This window comes from Cololabis saira, chromosome 15, assembly GCF_033807715.1.
Source record: "Cololabis saira isolate AMF1-May2022 chromosome 15, fColSai1.1, whole genome shotgun sequence".
Lineage (NCBI taxonomy): Eukaryota > Metazoa > Chordata > Actinopteri > Beloniformes > Belonidae > Cololabis > Cololabis saira.
The window spans coordinates 40175824-40200953 of NC_084601.1; the positions used below are offsets into that span (position 1 = coordinate 40175824).

Genomic DNA, 25130 nt, shown 5'->3' on the forward strand with positions numbered 1-25130 from the left:
CACCCACTGCTCACAGAAGGTGATGCATGCAAGTTTAGAGGTGGTTGTGGTTTTTATGCTGATACTTCCTGACAGTTTTCTATTGAAAGTGAACCAACCAACAAAGAAACAAAGTGTAGTCAGGTCAGTTACAGCCTGCCTTTCAAGATGTCAACAAAAATTCAAACTGCAGCAGATTTGAGAGTAAAATTTAACAAAGGGGTTCATAAATATGGAAGAGACCAAGATCAATGTGAAATAGAGACGTTGGACGAAGGAAACCAACATTCTGTTCCGGACTTACAACAAACTGGTAAGCAGCAACTCATGAACTTGTCTCAGTAACACTTGATGCTAAAAGGTAGTTTCTGGTGATTTGGTTTAAAACATAAACCATTACCAGTCATTACCAGTAACAGATGACATCATCATCCATTTCAGATTCTGTAACTACAACGTGAACACGATTATTTAAAGACTTATTTAAAAAAGTTTGTATTACTTTCAATTGTTAATTTTCAGATGTTCTACATTAGTTTTTAACAAGACAAAGCTTCACAAGAGCTTATTGGTGGATTCTCTGTTTTTTGCTTTTGTAGAAAAAAACAACCAGAAGAACCTCCCAGCTGTGAAAAGAAACAGTTTCAGAGTTTTCAAAGTTTTCCTGGGCGTGTTTTATCTTTTGGTTCTGGTTGGATTGATCATACGCTGTGAGTATTTGCATCTTAATATGTCTGATGTGTTTTATGCCAGATTAGATGCACTTAAAGTGGAATAATCTGATGCTTTTGTTTCCCATGGACCCTTTAGGGATGAGATTTAGAAGAAAATAGGTAGACACTCAAACCATCAGGTAGAAAAAACTGGAGCAAAAGTCTTAAAAGGAGAGATCAGTGGATCAGTGGTTCTCTATTAATGATGGAAACAAGTGACTGAGGTGTACCGAGGTGGTTCATAGATCATCATGTAGGAGCTAAACGTTTAACCACATTGATCATCTCTTTTTTTTCATGCTGGTATTTTGAGCTCGTAAAAACGTGAATGTTGTGCACGGTGGATTTAGTCGTGGTTGTCGTCCTGTTCATCCTGCTCATATATGCTGCACCTCAAAAACTACATGATGCATTTTGGTCCCAAAGTAGAGAAACTGCTGTTTATCTCTGAAGTGCTGATGACGTACTTTCATAAAACATTGCTGAGTTTTACCAAAAACCAAACAGAGAAAGTTGTTTGACAGTAAACCAACCCAAGTACTACTGAGGTTTGTCTACTTAAAACATGTGGGACAGTTCTGTGGACAAATGCTTTAAGAGTTACTTGTTAGGGTCAGAAATCATTGTTTTCATTGCAGTACATGTTATCTGTCATTAGTCTTGGACCATTTGTAAGTATTGTTCCTGAACAGTAAAACAACAACATACATCTGCAGAACAAGAACCAGTAGATTCTTATGAGCTGGATGAATTGTTTCTAAGTACTGTAGAGTCGTTGTACCGCTCTGAGACGGATCAGATGTCAACCATGTATTCTTGTTCAAACAGATCCCTCCTCACTTATGGGATTTTGCTGGCATGCTTTGTTTTTCTCTTTGATGTTGGAGGTTTTTTATGAAATGTTAAAATGTTATTTGATTACTTTCAGTAAATGTCATCTAGCTGCTGAAGGCTTTGATACAACTATTACTACTCCTGCAGGGTTTATTCCAACATGAGGGTAAACCCACACTTTGGATCAGGGCTGAGCCTGACTGAACCACGTGGGTAAAGACCTGGCAACCAGGTGCTCATTTTGTCTATGAGAGGATTTTTAGAACCCAAGTGCAGAACAACAACAACAGGTCAAGAGGAGAAGTCTGACTGAATTATCCCCAGGAAGGATTTCCAGCTGGAAGCAGCCAACAGCCCTATGAAGACTTGAAGAACCAGCAGAAAAGAGCACTGACTGGCAGGCTATTGAGTGCCCTTGAACAGGCAAAACTATTCATTTGGGTGTTCCATGATGGTGACAACACCAGGGAGGGACAAGCTGGAATCGTGATCGAGACAGAAGCAGGTACCTGGCAGTCCATCAGTGGGGCAAACAAGGTCCAGAGGTTCAAGGCAGAAGGATAGTCGTGGACGGGTAGAAGGTTGATCAGCCGGTCAAACTACATCCAGAGAGAGAAGACAAAATACTTTTTGTAGGCGGACAGAAGGTCGGAGCAAAGACAAGAAGGGCTGGAAAGTAGTGCATGCTGCAAAGAAAACCTCAGTGCAGCTAAAATGCTGGCATGACATGAAGAGATGAGGTGGTGTGACACGGGGGAGAGTGAACTCACTCACCACAACAAGGTAGAGTGTGACACACTAACTAAATGCCCTTCCTTCCTGGTTCCAAGCAGCAGCCGCAGTACCGCTTGCTGGGGGACGAACATCAAGCTGTTGATCTTAAAATAACCATCAGAGTCAGAAAAACCACAATAAACTGATCCGTCCTCTAGAACCAGTTTGCCTTGAGAGACAAATCAAGTGGAAATTCCCCCAGACAACAATATATGTGTATATATATATATATATATATATATATATATATATATATATATATATATATATATATATATATATATATATATATATATATATGTATGTATGTATGTATGTATGTATGTATGTATGTATGTATGTATGTATGTATGTATGTATGTATGTATATATATATATATATACATATATATATATATATATTTATATATATATATATATATATATATATATATATATATATATATATATATATTCTTATATATGTTGATTTTCAGACAACGAAGCTCCAGAGATCATTAGGAAATGTAAACCTATTCATCACAATGAGGTACAAGTTTGATGAGAAAGTTAAACTTCTGCAGACACTAAAAGGATATAAACATTAAATAGAAGGTAACATCTGAGGAGATGCTTGACTTTCATATATACAACACACACCATTACATCCCAGTGATGAAAATAATCAGTTATAAAATTTCTGTCCCTAATAATTTCCTCAGCATGTCAGGTTTACTGACATTACGCTGCACTGCTTGTTCATTAAAAATATATAACTACAGTTTTTAACAGTAGATCATTATCCAATAACAACCTTAAGAGTAAATTATTTCTGTTGATTTAAAGCAAAGTGATTGTGTGTTACAGCTCTTTTAGTCACCTTGGAAGTCAACCAGCTGAAGACCAAACTCAATGGTAAGAAAACTTTTAAAATGAGCAACAAACTCAAGCTACACAATAACCACCTAAATGCTTTCAACTTTCATTAATTTTTTAAACAAAGTGTCATGGCATGGTAATTGTGCCGCCCTCGATATATGTTCAGAATATAACTTGGCAGTAAGATAAACACCTTCCGTTCATCAAAACTCTGAAGACAGTGATGAGTTTGTCCACAGGTTTATTGACTTTAAAAGGGTAAAACTGAAACAGAAAGAATTATATTTTAAAAATATACTTCTTGTACAGTACATATTTTTAAATGCTTTTTAACATACTGTAAATATGCTTTTATCAGAAATCAAATTGCTTCCTTTTTAACTCACTCATGAATTATCTATTTATTGCTTATTTATTCATTTTATCTATCAATAAAGAAAACCGCTTGAGTTTAAATGTGTGGTCACTCATACCATTTCACACTGTAACTGAAATTCAATGATTAACTAACCATATTACGTACAAAATATGCATGGAGATTATAACGTCCTTAAATTTCCCAAAACAACTTTTAACCAACAAATATCGCACTATAATTGAACATAAAGACATAAGATACCATTACATACCGACGATGCTTCGTATGGCATGAGATGTAAGCAGATGTCTGCAGATAGAAACATGCAGCCGGAGTAACTTTTTGCTGCCATGTGCTTTCACTTCCTGGTTGATGTGTGACATCACTACCTACGCCCCGTCTCCTGTCTCTTAAAGGGGCCATAACTTAACTGATAAAACAATGAATTTGCTCACAAAAAACTAACAGAAATATGATAACAGAACACTCCCCGTCTGGCGGGATTAAACCGCCACTACCAAACAGTCCATAGAAGTTATTATGGCTTCATCTCAGGAGCTAGGAGCAAGACTGTCTCATTAACAGGCCGCAAAAATAGTTTAGTCCCCTCTTTCCTGGAAACCTTGATCTCCACCTTGCGTACTCTGCAGTCTTTGCTGGGGAAGACTTGAGTAATCAGTCCCAAAGGCCATTCATTTCTTTTTAGTTGGTTGTCTTTGAGAAGCACGATGCTTCCAGGCTGAAGATCGGGCTGAGGAACCTGCCACTTCCTACGTGGTTGAAGTGTAGAAAGATATTGTTTTTTCCACCTGTCCCAGAAGGTTTGAGCTAGATGCTGGACTTGGCGCCACTGTTGTTTGTGGAGGTCTTTGACCCAGTCACCAACTGGGGCAGAGGACAGACTCACTTTCTGAGTGAGTAGGGTTGCTGGTGTCAATATGAATGAGTCGTCTGGATCAGTTGACACTGGTACGAGAGGTCTGGCATTGATGATAGCGACCACCTCTGCCATCAGTGTGGAGAGTGCTTCATGAGTTAGCTTTGATATCCCAAGCTGCAGGAACATTGAGTCCAAGATTTTCCTTGCAACTCCAATCATCCTTTCCCATGAACCACCCATGTGAGAGGCATGGGGAGCATTGAATATCCACTTGCAGCCTTGGTCCAACAAAAACTTCTCGACAGAGATGTTCTCAATATTGGAAGGAATCTTGAGCTCCTTGCATGCACTGACGAAGTTGGTTCCTCGATCAGAGCGTATGAGTTTCACTGGGCCCCTGATGGCAAGAAAACGCCTGAGGGCGTTAATGAAGCTCGACATATCTAGAGACTCGATGAGTTCTATGTGGACAGCTCTTACGCTCATACAGGTGAATAACACTGCCCATCGTTTGCTCTGAGCAAAACCTCCCCTAGTCCGGCGTGAGGACACAGTCCATGGGCCAAAAACATCCAGGCCAACGTTGGTGAATGGAGGTTCGGTTGAAAGGCGGTCTGCTGGAAGATCAGCCATCTTTTGTGTCTGAGGTGTGCCTCGAAGTTTGCGGCATGTGACGCAGCTGTAAATAACACTGCTCACTCGCCTTTTGCCACCGACAATCCAGAAGCCAGCAGCTCGCAAGGCACCTTCGGTGAATAGTCGTCCCTGATGTTGCGTTTTCTGGTGGTAATACCTGACCAGAAGGGTTGCTATATGGTGCTTGCCAGGGAGGATGATGGGGGTTTTCTCCTCTGACTGGAGTTCTGCTTCTCTGATACGACCCCCGACTCTTAAGAGGCCATCAGCATCCATGAAGGGATCTAGGGCTTTGAGAGGACTGTCCTTGAGGAGATTTTCTCCCTTTCTTAAACAGGCATACTCTTCAGCGTATGTCTCCTCTTGCACAGCACGGATGATGGTTCCTTTGGCCCTTAAGAGTTCCTCGACTGAAATTGCTGTGTGGCAGTGATGCCAGCCTTTACAACCACTGACTTCATTTGCAGGATTCTTCTGGAAGAGACGAGCAATATGAGTGAGGCGAGCAATGGCATGCGTCAATGACTTCCAGCTAGAAAACTTGGAGAAGCGCTGAGACCCTAGTTGTTTGCTCGACATGGTCGTTTTCATTGTGGAGACCTGAGGGCGGATCTCTGCATCCAAAGAGGGGTTCACCAGCTCGAAGCTGCATTCCTCATGATGGGTTTGCTGAGGGTGTTTCAGGAATGCTGGTCCGCAAAGCCAGCTAGTGCCTGAGAGATGAGCAGCAGTGACAGACCTTGTGGCAATGTCTGCAGGATTTACCTCTGTCGGCACATAGTGCCATTGTTCGGGACGAGAGAAGCTCCTTATCCGTAGGACTCGATTACTGACATAGACGTAGAAACGTCTAACCTCATTGCTGATGTAGCCTAATACTACTTTGCTGTCACTGTAAAAGACAGTGTCATCCAACCTCATGTCGATTTCAGAAGAAATGAGTTCAGCAAGCTCCACTGCCAACACCGCAGCACAAAGCTCAAGCCTTGGGACTGTATGCTCAGGGAGGGGAGTGAGCTTAGCCTTGCCCATGACAAACCCTACATGGATGGCTCCGCTGCTGTCTGTCAGTTTGAGGTAGGCAACGGCCGCAATTGCCTTTGTAGATGCGTCGCAAAAGACAATTAGCTCTCTACGTGACACCTCTGTGGGAGAGATGTCTGTGTAGGGTCTTGGAATCTGGAGACTCGCTAGATCTTTCAATGAGGATCGCCATTTGATCCACATTTCTTCCTTCTCTTGAGGGAGGGGTGAATCCCAATCACCATTGTCCTGTGTAAGCTCTCGCAGGATTGCTTTTCCTTGTATGGTCACTGGGGAGACGAATCCGAGGGGATCATAGATGCTGTTCACAGTCGATAGGATGCCTCGACGAGTGAAAGGCTTGTCCTCATCAGAAATTTTAAAGGTAAAGGCATCTGACATAAGGTCCCAGTTGAGACCCAGACTACGCTGCATGGGAAGTGCGTCAGAGCCGAAGTCCAGGTCTTTGAATTCATTAGCATGGTCCTGGGATGGGAAGGCTTCCATGACTTCTCTTTTGTTTGAGGCGATTTTGTGTAGACGCAAGTTGGAGTCTGACAGCACGTCTTGCGTCCTCTTGAGCAGGTCCACCGCGGCTTCAACTGTAGGGAGAGACTTCAAGCCGTCGTCCACGTAGAAGTCGCGGTTTACGAACTGTTTGACATCGGGATCTGCATCACGTACAGACTGCCTTAGACAGTATATGGCTACTGCCGGGGAGGGACAATTCCCAAAAACATGAACCCTCATGCGGTATTCCACAATGTCTTTAAGTGGGTTGTTGTCCCTAAACCACAAAAACCTCAGGAAATTGCGGTCTTCTTCTCTCACGAGGAAGCAGTGGTACATCTGCTGGATGTCTGCTGTTATAGCCACAGCTTGCTTGCGGAATCTGATCAAAACCCCAAGGAGGGTATTGTTAAGGTCGGGTCCGGTTAACAGAACGTTGTTAAGTGACACTCCGTTGTGCTGGGCGCTGGAGTCGAACACTACACGGATGTTCCCTGGTTTTCTTGGATGATATACGCCGAAGGATGGCAAATACCATCGTTCTTCGTCTCTCTTAAGTGGAGGTGCCACTTCGGCATGATTGTTCTGGAACACCTTCTCCATGAAAGTGAAAAAGTGCTCCTTCATCACTGGCTTCCTCTCTAGACTGCGTCTCAGAGATGACAGTCGATTCAAGGCCTGGACTTTGTTGTCTGGGAGACGAGGCCTTGGAGTTTTGAACGGCAATGGAGCTATCCAGCTGTTGCTCTCGTCCTTCTTTAAACTTAGTTCCATTATTTTCAGGAATGAGATATCGTCGATGGATGGAGCCACTTTGTTGTCATCCTTGGTCTGCTGAAACACTGTGCAGCCTAAGTCCTCGACCTTTTCACAACAATTTTGCTTCTCTGTAGAGTATGCTCTTGGCTGATCAGGACATTGGAAATTGGTGTAATTCTCCTTCACACGGAAGACGTTTGGGCATGGCTCAAAGATGGAGGGGCGCTTTTGTTCTGTAGCGCTAGTGTAGAATGTATTCACTGTGATAGGCTTGTGAACACCTCCCAAGCACACATTTCCAACTATCACCCATCCCAGATCAAGTTTCTGGGCATAGGGAGCATCACGTGGGCCATTGATCTGCTTGCGCACCTTGTGGATGGAAATGATGTCTCGCCCGAGGAGAAGCATGATGGGAGCACTCGGATCGAGCTCTGGGATAAGGTGAGCCACTGGTTGGAGGTGGCGATGGTTGGATGCAGCACAGGGCGTAGGAATTTCCATTCTGTTGTTGGGGATGTCGTTGCATTCCAAGACACTTGGTAAGGGGAGACTAACTTTTCCATCCATCGATTCAATTTGGAATCCTGAAGCTCTTCTCCCTGTACTCTCCATCACTCCAGAGCAGGTCCGGAGAGAATATGAAGAGGTGGGACCCTGAACATTGAAGGCATCGAAGAACTTGGAACGAGCTAGAGATTTATTACTATGCTCGTCGATGATTGCATAGACCTTCATAGCTCTATGGCGCTGGCCTAAAGGGTGGATGTTAACGAGGCAAATCTTGGAGCACGATTTGTTACTCTGATCACCACCGCAGACCTTGGTGCAGCTAGTAGAGACTTCTGAAGATGGATTAGAGTCTTGCTCCCCGCCGTTATCCGTAGAGGGGAGCGGCTCTCGGGTCCATGGTGCTGGTCCAGGATGGAGGGCAGAGATATGTCTCTCACTCTTACACTCGAAGCATGTTGTCGTGTCTTTGCAGTCCTTAGCCATGTGTCGTGTGGATGTGCAACATTTAAAGCAAATCCCATTTTCCTTCAGGAATGCTTTACGTTCCTCTAAGGGCTTTTCGCGGAAAGCCCGGCACTTCCGGAGTGGATGAGGCTTTTTATGGATTGGGCACTGTCTCTCGGAATCGTTAGCTCTAACATCACGTCCGTGAGAGGCAAGAAGAGCTGGAGGAAGCACATCTGTCTTGTGCACCGAGATTTCCCTTTGTCTACTTGGTTTCCATGTAGTCTTGTCTCCTTTTGAAGGGGCATCCGCTTGGCCAGTGAACTTGAAGCTTGGATCGTTTCGTGTTATAGCTTGTTGCTTGACGAAGTTGACGAAAAATCTAAAGGGAGGGAATGAGACTTGGTACTGCAGTTTGTAGTTAGATCCTAGACAAAGCCACTTCTCCTGTAGGTTGAAAGGCAACTTTTGGACTAAAGGGTTTATTCCCCGTGCCGTGTCTAGGTACTGAAGGGCTGGGAGATCTCCATCTTCCTTTGCAGCTTCCAGTTCCATAAGGAGATCGCTTAACTCGTGAAGTTTCAAATAATCCCTGTTGGAGATTTTTGGAAAGCTATTGATACGTTGGAAAAGAGCATCTTCAATCACTTCAGGAGCCCCATAAAACGTATCCAGTCTATCCCATATCATTTGGAGTCCTCTATCTGGGAAATTAACGTGGACGGCTCTGATCCTTTTAGCGTGTTCAGCTGAATCTTTCCCCAGCCACTTGACCAACAAGTCCATTTCCTCACTGCACGTCAAATCTAGACCTTTGACCGTATTGCTGAAGGACCGCTTCCACGCTTTGTAGCTGTATGGTTGGTCGTTGAATTGGATCAAGCCTGTCGTGACTAGCTCCCGTCGAGCCAAATATCTGACAAAGTCAGTCATGTTTGCTTGGTCTTGGTGGGCATGTTGAGGTGTGTAGCTGGGCATGGAGGAAAGAGGAGGACCGTAGTTTGCTCCCTGTGTGTGACCATCATTTTGCGTACTACTTGAGTAGTGACGATTATCTGGAGTCAACTGCAGCTGCTGAGCTGTTACTGTTTGGTTTGGTGTTGCAGAGGAAAGGTCAGCGTCGGCTTGACTACGCTCTGTTTTGAAGTGTGAGGTACGGATAGGGTGCGGTGATGCTGGCTCTGCCTGTAGCTGTCTATTCTCATCTTGAGATGGCTGATGCAGTGCTGGTGCGAACTGTACTTTGTTTTCCTCTTCGGCATGTTTAGCGACATATTCTTTGGTACGCTCCATAGGGTCAAGAGGGGTAGCAGATATGCAGTCTGAGTAAACCTTGGAGCTACTTCCATCACTATCGTCGACAGCTGCCTCTAAGACTTCTGCTTCGGCCACAGCTGCGGCTGTTTCTTGCTCTAACGATAACATGTCCATAGTTGCTTCTAGTTGTGCTTTTTCTACTTTTAAGGCCATTTCTTTCTTTGCATAAGGTAGCCTTGCCTTGGCTGCCTCTGCTTTCGCACGAGCCATGGCGGCGGCAGCCCCTGTGGAAGAAGCCTTCGACCTTTTTGAAGAACGTGAGGCGTGGGATCTGGTCCGTAATGAGCCTTCTTTAGATTCCATTTTCTGTTTCCAGCATAAACTGCGTTATCTTCTGCGCTGAAGCCGTCGTTTTACTGTGCCGCCCTCGATATATGTTCAGAATATAACTTGGCAGTAAGATAAACACCTTCCGTTCATCAAAACTCTGAAGACAGTGATGAGTTTGTCCACAGGTTTATTGACTTTAAAAGGGTAAAACTGAAACAGAAAGAATTATATTTTAAAAATATACTTCTTGTACAGTACATATTTTTAAATGCTTTTTAACATACTGTAAATATGCTTTTATCAGAAATCAAATTGCTTCCTTTTTAACTCACTCATGAATTATCTATTTATTGCTTATTTATTCATTTTATCTATCAATAAAGAAAACCGCTTGAGTTTAAATGTGTGGTCACTCATACCATTTCACACTGTAACTGAAATTCAATGATTAACTAACCATATTACGTACAAAATATGCATGGAGATTATAACGTCCTTAAATTTCCCAAAACAACTTTTAACCAACAAATATCGCACTATAATTGAACATAAAGACATAAGATACCATTACATACCGACGATGCTTCGTATGGCATGAGATGTAAGCAGATGTCTGCAGATAGAAACATGCAGCCGGAGTAACTTTTTGCTGCCATGTGCTTTCACTTCCTGGTTGATGTGTGACATCACTACCTACGCCCCGTCTCCTGTCTCTTAAAGGGGCCATAACTTAACTGATAAAACAATGAATTTGCTCACAAAAAACTAACAGAAATATGATAACAGAACAGTAATTATGAGCAGTTTCTCCAGCGAAAGAGAGTCTGTTTGTTTGTTTGTTTGTTTGTTTGTTTGTTTCTTTCGACGAAAGGAAGGCCTTTTTGCCCCCCCCAGGAGCTGTATGTAAGAGCAATAATAAAACGAATCATAAAATGACCCCGATATGTCAACAGACATTTAAAAATCATGTTAATTTCAAATACTTATGTCACTGACAACAGCACTCAGGCCAGGATATTCCAGTTTAAAAAGAGGAGTTGCAGCCTTCAACTGATGTTTATGTTGTCATTTTTTGTTTTGGCCTGAAGCTCCACCCTCCACCTATCTCCCAATCACCAAGTCAGTATTGTTTCTGAAGCTCCACCCTCCACCTATCTCCCAATCACCAAGTCAGTATTGTTTCGGCATCCGGGTTGCCAGCTCGGCTCTAATTATCGCAGCCATGGCAGCCTACGTTCCTGCTGCATTCTGCAGCCTACCTGGCAACCTCTGGTCTGGGGGAGGAGGGGGAGGGTACACGCCGCTCAACAATATTTTGAAAGTGACTGCAGTACCAGTTTTGGCCATTTCTTACAGACAGCTCCTTTAAAGAAAAGTCTCTTGGCGCCATGGCCGAAACCGAACAGGAAGTCGGCCATTTTTAACATTTTTAATTAATCGCGTAATTTTGGCGCAATTTATGCCATTCCTTCGGCAGTTAATACGGCCCGAACCGTAACGTGCACCCAGGTGTGTTATACATCACAATGTATAACACACCTGGAATGGAGATTTCGTCTCCATTCTGCGACAACGCAAATTACTTTTCTCTTTCAAAAGCGTTACCGTAATGACGCTAGACGCCAAAAAGAGCGCCCCCCCTTCATCTGATTGGTCCATATTTGATAGTTCCCCAAAAGTCACTAAATTTTGCATGCAACCCAGGCCTGGTGATAAATTTGCTTTTTCATGGTTTGCATTAACGGGCGTGGCCTAACGACTCAACAGCGCCCCTTACAATACTTTTTTCTGCCATAACTTTTGAACGGGTTGTGATAAAGACATGTGGGTAGTGTCATCGGACTCGGTATAGAGTCCTTGACCATAATTAGTGAAAATTATCCCCGCCCCTTCTTCTGATTGGTTGTCCCTATTTTCTGCTATAACTTTTGAATAGTTTGACATAGAAAGTCGTGGGTGGTGTCTTTTCTGATATGCTTATGGGGCCATGAGTGTGAGGGCCCTTTTGTCGCTGCTTGCAGCTTTAATTTCATGTTTCTCCTTCATAGATCAGTTTTCACAAATCCAGGTCCTCAGGACTCCAATTCCCTTCAGGTTTTAGATGTTTATCTGTCAAATCTGTGTACTTCAGTAATGTCAAATAGTTTTTGTCCATTTTTCTTTTCATCATCTATACATTTTTTTCAACAGAATGTCTGTTTGACCTGTTCTTGTTAATTTATTTTATGTTTTACCAGCACTTCCACCATCAAGTCTCTCTACCACCTGCTCCTGAACCACCACAAATTTTATCACATTTTAACCTACACAGGATGAAACAAGTTTTGATATTTTACTGAGTTGTTTTCATGTTATTCTTCTAACCAGATATGACTTTGGACAAAAACCAACTGCAGAGGGAATACAACCAACTGAACAGCACTTATAATCAGCTCAAAAATGAACTTGGTGGTAAGAAAGATTTATTACCAAACAATATTGAACTTCAGCATTAGCCCCCATAACTTCTTACTTCTATTAGTGTGATTTAATTAGAAATAAATAAGATGGAAAGCTAGAGCTAAAATGTTTTTACAAATAACCTTGGGCCTCATTTATAAAGATTGCTTGCGCACAAAACAGGGTTTGAAAGATGCGCAAGCCACCTTCTACACAAAGGTTGGGATTTAAAAAGAAAAAACTAACCGAAAAATGTGAGTATCCTTACGCCAACCCTGACTCTCCCGTAGGAACATACTTAAGATATGGGGAACTGGTGACGCAGGCAGTGAGGTGGTGAAATGAAGCCAGATTCATGTCATACTTTTAATGTAATCACATATCAGACTTATAATACAATAGCGCTGATCGTGTCCCTCTGTGTTTGAAGTTTAGCGTCAGTCAGGACGCTCAGCTGCTGCTGGAGCTGCAGCCGCGGTGAGTGGGCTCGCCACCCGTCCCTTGAAATACGGAATTGTTACGTAATTGGGAATTAAAATTTGTTCCGTATTTCACAATTGTCCCATTCACGTCTGTCACACACGCACACACTAGTTAAGCCTAATTATGCCTAAATTATGGTTCCACGTTAAATTGACGCAGAGCCTATGCCGTAGGGTTACGGCATAGGTTACGCGGCGACGCTCACTGTACGGTGCGCGTGGCCGCGTAACCTTCGCCGTATGCTCTGCGTCGATTTAACGCGGAACCATAAATCAGCCTTGAGCAGCACTGAGTGTCTTGATGATTTGGAATTATAGGCTGAGGCTACTGTTAGTTCTTAAACTGTAAAAAGTGGGGGGGACAAAAACATGAGTTTGAAAAGTGGGGGGGACATGTCCCCCCTGTCCCCAGTGGAAATTGCACCCTTGCGCCTCACTGCGTTTTATTTTCACTCGCTTTATTTTATACTATTTATATACTATTTATACCTTTACTGTGACCACCAAATAATGTGGTTTTCCTGCCTCCACCTCATCCACAACATCTCGATCTCAGTCTCCGTGAAATTTAGTGGCACGGTGGCTCGACACGTCTCATTCATCCTGACGCCCAAACAGGCTGCAGGAAAGCCACTGCGCATGCTCAGCAGACTCATTCATACGCAAATACTACTTTGCATTGCCCATTTATGGTATGAAGTGGGCGTGTAGAGGGCGGGATATGAGGCGAATTCAGCTGCGCAACCTTCCAGCTGGACTGTGATTTATAAAGCGAACATTGCGTGCAAGTGCACACGGTTTTATAAATCCGGATTTTTTTGCGCCCCCCATTTTCGGCTTTTGGGTTTATGTGCACTTTTAGTATGGATCCTACACACTCTTTTATAAATGAGGCCCCTGAAAGGTAAGAGTGACACCTGAAGGAGATTTCTGAATATTGAAAGAACACTCAAAAATGTGATGCTTAGTAACATGAAATCTTTCTAAAACACTTTTCAGAAGTGTTTTCTGAAGGATGGAGAAGATTTGGATCCAGTTTTTACAAAAAATTCACAGAGAGTAAAACCTGGTATGAGAGCAGGAGGGAATGTGAGGAAAGAGGAGCTGATCTGGTGATCATTAACAGCAAAGAGGAGCAGGTGGGTGTTTGATATCAGTTATCTGATGTTACTGCAGTTTTCTGTTACTTGTGTTCTCTACCTGCTGTCAGTCTGTGCTGCTTCTGTCTCCATCCTGATGGATTTCAGTTAGAAATGTCTTTTTAAATAATTTAGATTGTTTTCAAACACAATCATCAGGATACTGAGACAGATATGCAGATTCATGATGGCAGAAACTACTTTTGTCTCGTCATTTAGGATTTTGTGGGACAACTGGACACAAATAAAAACTCCTGGATTGGTCTGAAATGGGAATGGTCGACATGGAAACAGGGACATGAGTGGAAATGGGTGGACGGATCACCACTGACAACGTAAGACACTGTTTATTTTACAATTTCATCAAAGTCATTGTTTCAAATTGTTAACAGGTAAAACAACAGAACATGGTAAAAACGGCATCATCATTAATTCTGTAACACATTTATTTGAATGAACAGCTGTGTGAACTCTTCATCTGCACTCCGTGATGAATTTATTTAATAAAAACTCAACAAGAAGTCTGATGAAAGAGACTTCAAACCTTTGTTCTAAACAGTTTTTAAATAGTGTATTTAGTTTGTGTTCTGTATTTTTGACCCGTCAGAACATCATCAGAATGACAGAATTCAGGTATTTTCCTCTTTGGTGACTTTAAGAACATTAAACATGAAACATGTGAACGTGAAACATTATTACCTGGGATGAAATAAAAGAGCAGCTTCACCACAAAGTTTTCCTGCAGACTAACTGGTTCAAGCAACATCAACGGACAACCGTTTCAAGGTTTTGTCTGTGAAACTGCTGCACAAACTGGTAAAACAACAGCTCAACTATGACTCCTTTATCACCAATGAAACATGAAGATTTAGAGAGTGAAAACCTTGACAGTGTTTCTAGTGTCTGAGAGGATTCACAGTAGGACGTCTTCAGCAGAGCTGAGTGTGGTTGGAACAGAGACACTAATGAGCATGTGCAGGGAGGTGGAAAACCAGGAAGCAGATCAGCAGGAGAGAAGAGATTTGTGGAAGATGTGCAGACTGAGCTGCTTTCACTGGAATAAATGAATGGATACCATGTTGGAGGATTTAATGAAGACCTCATCCAACATCTGAAATCAGACCAAAAGTTCCCTGTAATCTTTAAACAGTGAACATTTGTGTAAAACAATTAAAGAAAGTGTCAGTTTTATCCGAAAATGAAAATAATCTATATTTTCATCTCGGTTGAACATGTTGTTTTAATACTTCACAGGTTCTGGGCTGCAGGATCGTCTCAACATCAATATAACCAACTTGAATATGCTGCAGTGTGTTGTAATAATGAAAAGGAATGGACATATTCATATTCCATTAACAAGAAAAACTGGATCTGTGAGAAGAAAATACAAGATTTTATTGTTGAAACTTAATTAACTTAGATAACATTTGGTCACTTTCATTTATTGTGTTTCGTGTGTTATTTATAAATGTGTTTATTCTGAACTTCATCATGTGTACAGGGTAGTGAAGCTGTCATCAGAACTACAGGAGAACTTGACAATGCTGAAGTAAAATATAATGATTGTAAATAAGTATAAATGCAGCTTTTCTTCACTTTGTTTAATTGTGTTGTTTTAATTTGATGTTTGAGGAATGAAGAGTTGTCAGTTAAAATAATTGTCTTTATTCTGCTAAATTTATATAAACATTTGTCCTCTTGCTTCATTTTCCCCAAAAACCATCAGAAATTATATAAACAAAATGCAAAGTTTATTTCAGGAACAGAGAAAAAAACATCAGTAAACAAGTGAACTTGACAACAGCCGTTGGATTACAGTTTTTCTCGATTGCTTTGACACATTTTGCACATCATGGGTCAACTTTATCTAATGCTCACACCTTCTTGCACAGCAAGAGTCCTCTCTGGCGAATCAGTTAACTATTTCTCATTGCTTTCACACAATTTTCTTTGACTTTTAATACACTTTTCAAAACAGTTAACACACTTTTCACAAAGAGACACAAAACATAACTGATTTACCATGGCAACACATTGCAGACACTTTGTAGCAGCCAATTGGAACTGCTCTCTCAATTCTAAAAATGATCAGCACTTGTGTGAACTCTCTTTGCAAAACAAAGCAAGTAGTCCTCAACCTATCAAAGAGGTCAATAGCTTGAAGTTGACCCCAAGCATGGATCGAGGAGGACGTGGACGAGGACAAGGAAGAGGAAGAGGAAGAGGAAGAAGAGGTCGTGGGAGAGCTAGACAGGCCCCTGCCAGGGGAGGTGGCCCTGGTGTTAGGAGTTCCAATGCATATAAAGTAATGTTGAGTAATATTTGGCTACTCATCTCTGCACAGCCTACCTGCAACACAGCAGTGCTGCTGCTTTTTTGTCCCGCTGCAGCAGGACTTGGAGTGCAGTCTCTGACGGCTCTGGTTGAACGGCCCCACAAACCATATCACGCTGTTTTATTTACCGGGATCACAAGAAAATCAGAACAATGATCTCCTCTCCATCCTGTTTATTTATATTTTATCTCCTGTTGCTGTTTATTTATCTTTACTCCACCAACTCGAAATATTAATCACTTTTCTATGTGAACAGCGCTAACGCAGCTCAAACAGCAGGTGTATCCGCCCCTTTAATCTGATTGGTTTAGAGTAAGTCATGTTTTATCCACTGCTCTGCGTCCCCCACGTGGGGTGCGCTCTTATGATTGGCTGGCCTGGAACAAAGGAAGATATCTGATTGGTTGCAGATCCTTCCGTATTAAAAAAAACGTATTTGTGGATCGAATCACGTCAGGAGAGTCTCAAAACTGACACACAAATCCAGCGCAACTCACAGACAAAAAAACATTTGTAAATCAGGTTATATTTGTGTGTGCATCAAAAATACATTTGTATGGGGCTTCCGGCTTAGCTGTACATGGGGTGAGACGTGATTAGCGGAGCTCCTGCAGAGTTAATTTTAATTCAACATTTATTGGCACTTTTTGCATCACTCCCACGGCTTTGGTTTTAACTAACTTATTTTCAACGCGGTTACTTCGACGACTTACCACGGAAATGCCTCCAAAGTCCATCAAAGCGGGGAATAACCCTCCAGCTAACCCGCGGCCTGCTGCTCATGCTGTCTCCTCGCCCCGCGGTGATTCTCCTCCTCCGGAGAGCACCTGCGCCGCGCAGGCTCCAGCCGCGGAGTTCAGCCGGCTTAAAACCGAACTCCTCTCCGCTCTTCGCAATGATGTTGCGGCTGTATTTAAGACAGAGCTTCAGGCAGCACTTAACGAGAATTTAACGTCCATTAAGTCCGAGCTGCTTTCCCTTAAAGCAGATCTTTCTGGCAGTATTTCCTCCATGAAGGCGGACGTTGCGGGTCTCGCGACCACGGTTGCTGGGATGGAGCTGTCGCTCTCAAGCTGCTCAGACGACATCGTTGCTCTCCAGAAAAAAGTTGATCACTTGTCGAAAGAATGTGTGAGGCTGGAGGACAGATGCGAGGATTTGGAGTCAAAGTCTCGTCGGCAGAACGTACGGATTATTGGCGTCCCGGAGGAGGATCCTGACTCTTCATCTGCAGCCGGTGTTTCCAGGCTCTTGGCGGAAGCCTTCTCCCTCGGCGCGGAGCCGGTGGTGGACAGAGCCCACCGCACCCTCATGCCGAGACCGAAGCCCGGGGAGCGGCCCCGCGCAATAGTGGCCAAGCTCCATTATTACACCGACTGCGCTGACATCCTGAGAAAGGCGAGAGAGCGGCAGCGGATAAAAGTCCGGGGTATGACCATCTCCGTGTTCCCGGACCACACCGCCAAGACAGCGCCGGCGCGCGCTGCCTTTAATGACGTGCGCCGTCAGCTGCGGGAGATTGAAGGAGTCCGGTATGGATTGCTGTATCCCGCCCGGCTGCGTGTAACCCATGATGGCCAGCAACGTGACTTCACGTCGCCAGATGAAGCCCTGGCATTCATCAGGAAAATAAAAAAAGTGACTACCAGCTAGTTTTCTGGGACGATTTATCCAGCTTGCTGTCCGTGCGGGACTCTGGCCCGGGGTGAGTGAGTGAGTCAATTCAGAAAATGGGACTTTATGTCGTAATTTTTATTTTTTATTTTTTATTTATTTATTTATTTTTTTTTCTCTCTTCTAACTATCAATGGGAAAAACACCGTTTAAAATTGAAGGCCTAATCATTTCTCTGGTATGATGCCTTGATAAGAAAATATGCACGCACCCCTGTCTTTGCTTAAATTGTGTGCATGTGTGTGCGTGTCTGTGTGGGTGTGCGAGTGCATATATGTATATATCATTGTTCTATAGGCCAAAGATCTCCTTAATTGAATTAACGTTTGTTATTACCCTGACAAGACAGCGATCGTCAGAATGGCTCAGATTGTTGGTTTCATATGCCTCATATTTTATTTTATTTTTTTTTTTAGGTTTTAACTCTGCAGGAGCTAATTTTGTTTTTGTTTTTAGCTTTATAGTCGAAAGCATCTCTTTTCGAGAATGGCTTCCTTTGAAGCCAGCACGGCTGTTTCCATCGTTTGGGGATGGGATCATCTAATGTGCGTTGGGTGGGTGGGCGGGGGTTATGGGATGTTGGCTTTCTGTCTCTGTAGGTATGTATATACTCCTGAGTTTTGTTTGTTTTGGTTTTCCCTTTTACCTCTTTTCCTTATATCTCCTCTGGTGGTGGGTGAGTCGGTCTTATTTTCTCTCAGAGAATGCCTATGAACGATCGTAATCTGCGCAAGCCTGATACTGGATCAAACATTACATTCACTAGCTGGAATGTTAAAGGTGTGAATAATCCAATTAAGCGATCAAAGATATTTTCACATTTGAAACGCTTGGACACTGACATAGCTTTCCTTCAGGAAACTCATTTGCGAAATAAAGATCATTTCAGACTCAAACGAGCTTGGGTGGGTGATATTTTTCATTCAAATTTTGATTCTAGGTCTAGAGGAGTAGCAATTTTGATCAACAAAAGAGTCAATTTCTCCGTCTCCAGGACAATATCCGATAAGAATGGTAGATATCTTATTGTTGCGGGCACTCTATACTGTAACCCTGTATTGTTGGTGAATATATATGCCCCTAATTTTGATGACCCCAATTTTACGGATAGGCTGTTTGGCAACCTCCCTTTCTTAAATACGCATATTACAATACTGGGCAGTGATCTGAATTGTGTTATTAATCCTTCTTTGGACCGTTCGAATCCTCGTACTTTGACTCAATCAATGACATAATCAAAACATCTGATGTATTAAAACTTATTTTATTTGCTGATGATACAAATATTTTCTGCTCAGGAAACGACTTGAATATACTGGAAAAAGCGATTAACAGAGAAATGACAAAACTAAATACATGGTTTAATATAAATAAATTATCACTAAATCTGGCAAAGACCAAATTCATGTTATTTGGGAGAAATAATGTAAAGAAAAGCATAAACTTGCAAGTTAATGGATACAATATAGAAAGAGTGAGGGAACATAAGGTTCTGGGTATATTAGTGGATGACCTCTTGACATGGCGACCACATGTAAAAATAATTCAAAATAAGATGGCAAGGAGTGTGTCTATTCTGTGGAAATTGCAGAAATCTCTCAATTTAAACTCGCTTAAGACCATATATTCGGCACTAATAGTCCCACATATGAGGTACTGTGTAGAAAATTGGGGTTTCACTTACAAGGGCATTACAGAACCAATATTTAAATTGCAAAAAAAAGCGCTTCGCATCATTCATTCTGTCCCAGCCAGGGCACATACGAACGAACTGTTCATAAAGACGAAATATCTAAAACTGAGAGAGATACTTCATTTTCAGATGCTACAAACAATTTACAAAGCAACACAGGCGGCATTACAAGTAAATGTTCAGAAATTGTTCACTCTTAGTCAAGGTCCTCACAGCATGCGCAGCTTCCTGCAGTTTCAACAGAAAAAGATAAGGACAACGATGGGAAGCCATAGTTTGTCAGTAGCTGGTGTGAAAATGTGGAATAGCCTAAACAATGAATTAAAGTTAGCAAGAAATGTAACTGTTTTCAAACATGGGTTAAAGAAACTGTTATTGAAGGATTATCAAACCTAGGTACAGGAAGGCAATGTCTGGCTATGTGTACAAAACAATGGCAATGTGGGAAATTCAGCACTGGAACACCTGGCATGGAAACAAAACATGGAAACAAAACAAAGTCACTATAAAATGTGTGTGTGTGACATTGAGCTCTATCACAGCACAGCAGATATCACGACCAAGCAGAACATAAAATCAAGAATGGAGATTCTGAACTGGTCAGTAAATGCTATTGACAAGATTTTTTCTACACGGCGTGCTGGGACAAGGGAACCGGCCTGTCCAGATGGGACATTCTTGGCGGGATACACCATGGACAGCTGGAATAAGTGGAAAGTGGTGTGTCTTGGGGTGCTGGATATAGAAGACGTGGAGGACGTCTATATATTCACGGGCATGACGGTGGGCCTAGTGATCCTAGGGCTTGGCGGGGTCTGGATGCTACAAAAGTTGAGAAAAGTGAGAGCTGATCAGGCAAAGCTGCTCTCTGGCCTCGCTGACATCCAGGAGAGACTGACCAGTGTATGGTCGGAGGTGTCCAAAGCTCGGGAGGAGATGAAGTCAGTACGAGCGGAGGGGGCAAAGGCGGCTAGAGAGCCAGAGGACGGCGACTAATCAAAATCTGCATTGACACACGCACCTCCATTGCAAAGTGGATTGCATGCAAAAAGAGGCTTGGACATAAAAATAACTGAACAGTGGACACAGTAGTAAATCACAGGAACGGTGATCAGGATGAGTGGACTGGACACGTGTACAAACATACATGCTATCTGGACTGTGAAGGATGAAATTAGACAAATTGCTATGTGGTAAACTATGTATCTTACTGAATTCTGTTGTTGATGTGATCATGAATCTTACATAGAACGGGGCGGGACTTTGATAAGCGTCAGCTTCTCCCGTACCCTTTTCGTCATGTGCTGAGTATGCAATGTATAATGTTCTGGAGATGAAATGTGTCTATATAAACATGCCGAAATAAACGAAAAAAAACAAAAAAAAAAAAAAAAAAAATCCTCTATGTCAAAATCTATTACCGATTTTACAGTCAAGAACGGGCTTGTTGATCCGTGGAGGTTCTCACATCCTGGAGATAAGGAATTCTCTTTTTTTTCACAAGTACATCAGTCATATTCACGTATTGACTATTTTTTTGTTGATGGCTCTCTTCTCCCCAAAGTTACTTCTGTCGTATACCACCCAATTGTGATTTCGGATCACGCCCCTCTAACTTTGAATATAACATGGTCTGAGCGCCCCCGTTTTTCTTCTCCCTGGAGGTTTAATCCATTGCTTTTATCCGACGATGCATTTAATGTTTCTATATCTGCTTCAATAGATGATTTCATTGCATTAAACAAAACAGATTCTATCAGTTTTTCGCTGGTATGGGAATCACTCAAAGCATATTTGCGAGGACAGATTATCTCTTATTCAGCATACGCCAGTAAAATCCGCAGGGCTAAATTACAGGAGCTCACATCTAAAATTCAGGACACAGACAGACTAAACTCAGTTAACCCAAGTCCGAGTTTACTGAAACAACGGCTTGATTTGCAGTCAAAATTCGATCTTATAGCGACAGCCGATTCTGAACGGCTCCTATTATGCGCTCATGCCAACTATTATGAACACGGCAATAAACCAAGCAGGTTATTGGCTCACCAATTAAAAAGGCAAGCAACGTCGAGACTGATTCCCAGCATTAGAGATTCTAATGGCACACTTACCACCGATCCAATCGCCATCAACACAATTTTTAAGTCATACTACTCCTCTCTCTATGAGTCAGAATCTCCACTTGACACAGCAGAAATGACCTCCTTTCTTGATAATATCACTGTCCCTACTATTAATTTGGATGTGGCTAATGGCCTCGATGCTCCTTTCAGCTTGCAAGAAATTGCTGCCGCCATTGAAGCTATGCAAAGCAACAAGGCCCCTGGTCCCGATGGGTTCGGAGCTGAGTTTTTCAAAAAATTCAAAGACAAATTAGCCCCCCTTTTACTTTCAATGTACAATGAGTCCCTTGATCATGGCTCATTGCCTCCCTCTTTAATGCAGGCGTCCATTGCCCTCCTTTTGAAGAAGGACAAGGACCCTGAATCATGCACTTCTTACAGGCCCTTGTCTTTACTGAATGTGGATGTCAAAATTTTAGCCAAAGCACTAGCAATTCGTCTTGATAAGATCCTTCCTAGCATCATATCTGAGGAGCAGAATGGTTTCATCAAGGGACGCCAGCTCTTTTATAATGTTCGTACACTTCTTAATGTGATTCTCTCTAAAGATTCTTCTCCACTCCCTGAAGTTGTTATCGCAATTGATGCTGAAAAAGCTTTTGATCATTCGAATTTAGCTATCTTTTTGCAACACTTCATAAATTCGGATTTGGACACAGGTTTATATCGTGGATTAGACTTCTTTACACTTCCCCTCAGGCCAGCATTCACACCAATGACAACTACTCCACTTATTTTACACTATCACGTGGCACTAGACAGGGCTGCCCTCTCTCCCCTTTGCTATTTGCTCTATCCGTCGAACCACTTTCAATTGCTTTAAGAACTCTTCCAATGTGGAACTCAAATTGTCACTTTATGCAGACGACCTCCTTTTATATGTATCTGACCCTTTAACCAGCATTGCACCAATATTATCTCTGTTGAAGAATTATGGATCCTTCTCCAGCTATAAGGTCAATCTTCACAAGTGTGAATGCTTCCCCATAAACTCCTCTGCTTTACAACTCAAACAATCTGATATCCCCTTTAAACTCAGCCCGTCGTGCTTTAGATACTTGGGGATTAATGTGACCCGCACTCTGCCCTCTATTTTCACCGCTAATTTTTCCTCACTGGTAACTCAAGTGAAGGCGGACTTACAGAGGTGGAACTCCCTACCATTGTCGCTGATAGGAAGAATTAACACAGTGAAAATGACTGTATTGCCTACATTTCTTTTTTTGTTCCAATGCACTCCTTTATTTCTACCAAAATCTTTTTTTAAATCACTTGACCAAATTGTTTCCAACTTTTTATGGGCCGGTAAGACACCCAGAGTGAGGTATTCGCTTCTCCAAAAATTTAAATTTAATGGGGGTCTAGCACTACCAAACTTTATGCTTTACTATTGGTCAGCGCATATTCACAAACTAATTTATTGGCTTCAGTCTCCTGAGTTATTATGGTGCAGATTGGAGGCTCAGTCACTCTCTTCATCCTCTGTAACGGCCCTACTCTCCTCCTCTTTACCATTGAATCCCTCTAAGTTTACAAATAGCCCTGTGGTACTTTCCTCCCTTAAGATTTGGTCACAGTTTAGGCGCCACTTTAAATTTGCTTCTCCATCCATCTATACACCTGTTACTAAGAATCATCTGTTCCCTCCATCACTAATAGACACCACTTTTATGATTTGGTACAACCGGGGCATTAAGCACTTCAGGGATCTATATAAGGATGGTATCTTTTCCACATTTTCAGATCTGAGGTCAAAGTTCAATTTACCTGCCTCCCATTTGTTTCGCTACTTCCAGCTTCGACACTGCGCCTCTGCTCTGTTTCCATGCTTCCCTTCCCTTCCTGCGAACCAACCGTGGGATGATCTTCTAACTATGAAACTCAGTCAAAAGTCTCTGATATCTAAGATATATGCACTGTGTATGACATTTGATGATCATTCTGTAGCTGTGGGATAAAGCTATCCGTAGCATACGATCTAGCACGCCTTGCGCTAGACTTGAACTTATTCAATTTAAGGTGCTGCATAGAGCCCACCTATCAAAATCCCGATTATCGGAAATATATCCGAATGTTGCAGACCTATGCGACAGATGCCAGGGTTCTCCCTGCAATTTAAGTCATATGTTTTTCTCCTGTCCTAGGTTACAGAAATTTTGGAGTGATTATTCTGTGATCATGTCTAAAGTCCTGGGTAAAAAAGTTGTTATGGCCCCTCTCTTAGCAATATTCGGACTCTCCATTGACTCCTCACATATCAGCCCCACACAGTCAGAAGTATTGGCTTTCACATCCCTTTTAGCAAGACGTCGTATCTTACTTTCATGGAAATCCCCCAAGTCCCCGTCTATTTCTATTTGGCTTAGTGATGTTATGTTTTTTCTTAAATTGGAGAAGGTGGGATACTCCGTAAAAGGCAACTCAGCTAAATTCGTTCACAAATGGCAATCCTTCATAGACCACTTTACCGCGTTGAAGACTCTACCCACCGACTGACCCCCCCCTCCCTTAATTTTCTTTTCATCTCCTTAATTTGTTTTTTTTATGTTTTATTTATTTCCAGTTAATGGGATATCAGTTATGGGCATCTGCATTTACCACTGCATTTGTTTTTTGTATGCACTTTTGCTCATTCATTACTTTCCTCCTTTGATCATTTCTTGCTCATCTGTTTATTTATTATTTAACGCTACAGAGACTCTGTTCCTTAGTTAGGTTTTGTGTGTTTAAAAAAAAAAAAAAAAAAGGAGACAATGTATAATGCGTGTGTTTGACTACATGTTTCCATGTTTTCATTGTATGTTGTTTCTTATAAAAAGATTTGTATATCTTGTCCTACGCACGTGTGAATTGTTCTGTGCACGTGTGAAACTGTGTGTGTATTTGCAAATCGGTCTGTGCATTTGTAAAACTTGTCCTGTGCACGTGTGAAACGGTGTGTGTATTTGCAAATCGGTCTGTGCATTTGTAAAACTTGTCCTGTGCATTTGTGAATTATGAGACTGTTCTAGCTCCATAATTTACATACTGTACTGTGTTTCACTGTATTTGCACTCTTGGCAACAGCCATTTCTGTACTTTTGTAAAGTGTTGCCATACAGTAATACAATGCATTACTGTAGTTTTACTAGAGTCATTTCCAATAGAGTACTGCAACTGACTTTCAAAATATACAGTAGAATTCTGATTACTTTACATTTACAGTATTTAAAGTCATTGGCACTATTTTGCTAAAAAAACTCAATATGAGTGGTTGCCAGGTTTGCTATTGTCAGCGTTTTTCACGCATTACTTGACCACTCCGCCTTTACTTAGTCAACGACCGCTAATATGCGTGAAAAACGGGAAAACAATCTGGCAACCTGGTTTCCTAA

At 42.1% G+C, this 25130-nt stretch overlaps 1 protein-coding gene across 1 annotated transcript; it reads left to right on the plus strand.

Moving 5' to 3' along the window:
• Window positions 1-656: 656 nt before the first annotated feature.
• Window positions 657-15783, plus strand: LOC133460784 (CD209 antigen-like protein A). Its single transcript, XM_061741560.1, has 6 exons — window positions 657-689; window positions 3147-3194; window positions 12236-12319; window positions 13789-13928; window positions 14148-14263; window positions 15183-15783. Exons 3-6 carry the CDS (start codon window positions 12238-12240, stop codon window positions 15337-15339), a joined length of 495 nt encoding a protein of 164 aa, XP_061597544.1. The 5' UTR covers window positions 657-689; window positions 3147-3194; window positions 12236-12237; the 3' UTR covers window positions 15340-15783.
• Window positions 15784-25130: the final 9347 nt, after the last annotated feature.

What these genes read in the sequence shown, in the direction of transcription:
- LOC133460784 (XM_061741560.1), top strand. Translation starts at nt 12,238, where the DNA reads ATGACTTTGGACAAAAACCAACTGCAGAGGGAATACAACCAACTGAAC. An exon ending in TTAACAGCAAAGAGGAGCAG is followed by an intron (nt 13,929 to 14,147) that starts GTGGGTGTTTGA and finishes CTCGTCATTTAG; the next exon opens with GATTTTGTGGGACAACTGGA. An exon ending in GACGGATCACCACTGACAAC is followed by an intron (nt 14,264 to 15,182) that starts GTAAGACACTGT and finishes AATACTTCACAG; the next exon opens with GTTCTGGGCTGCAGGATCGT.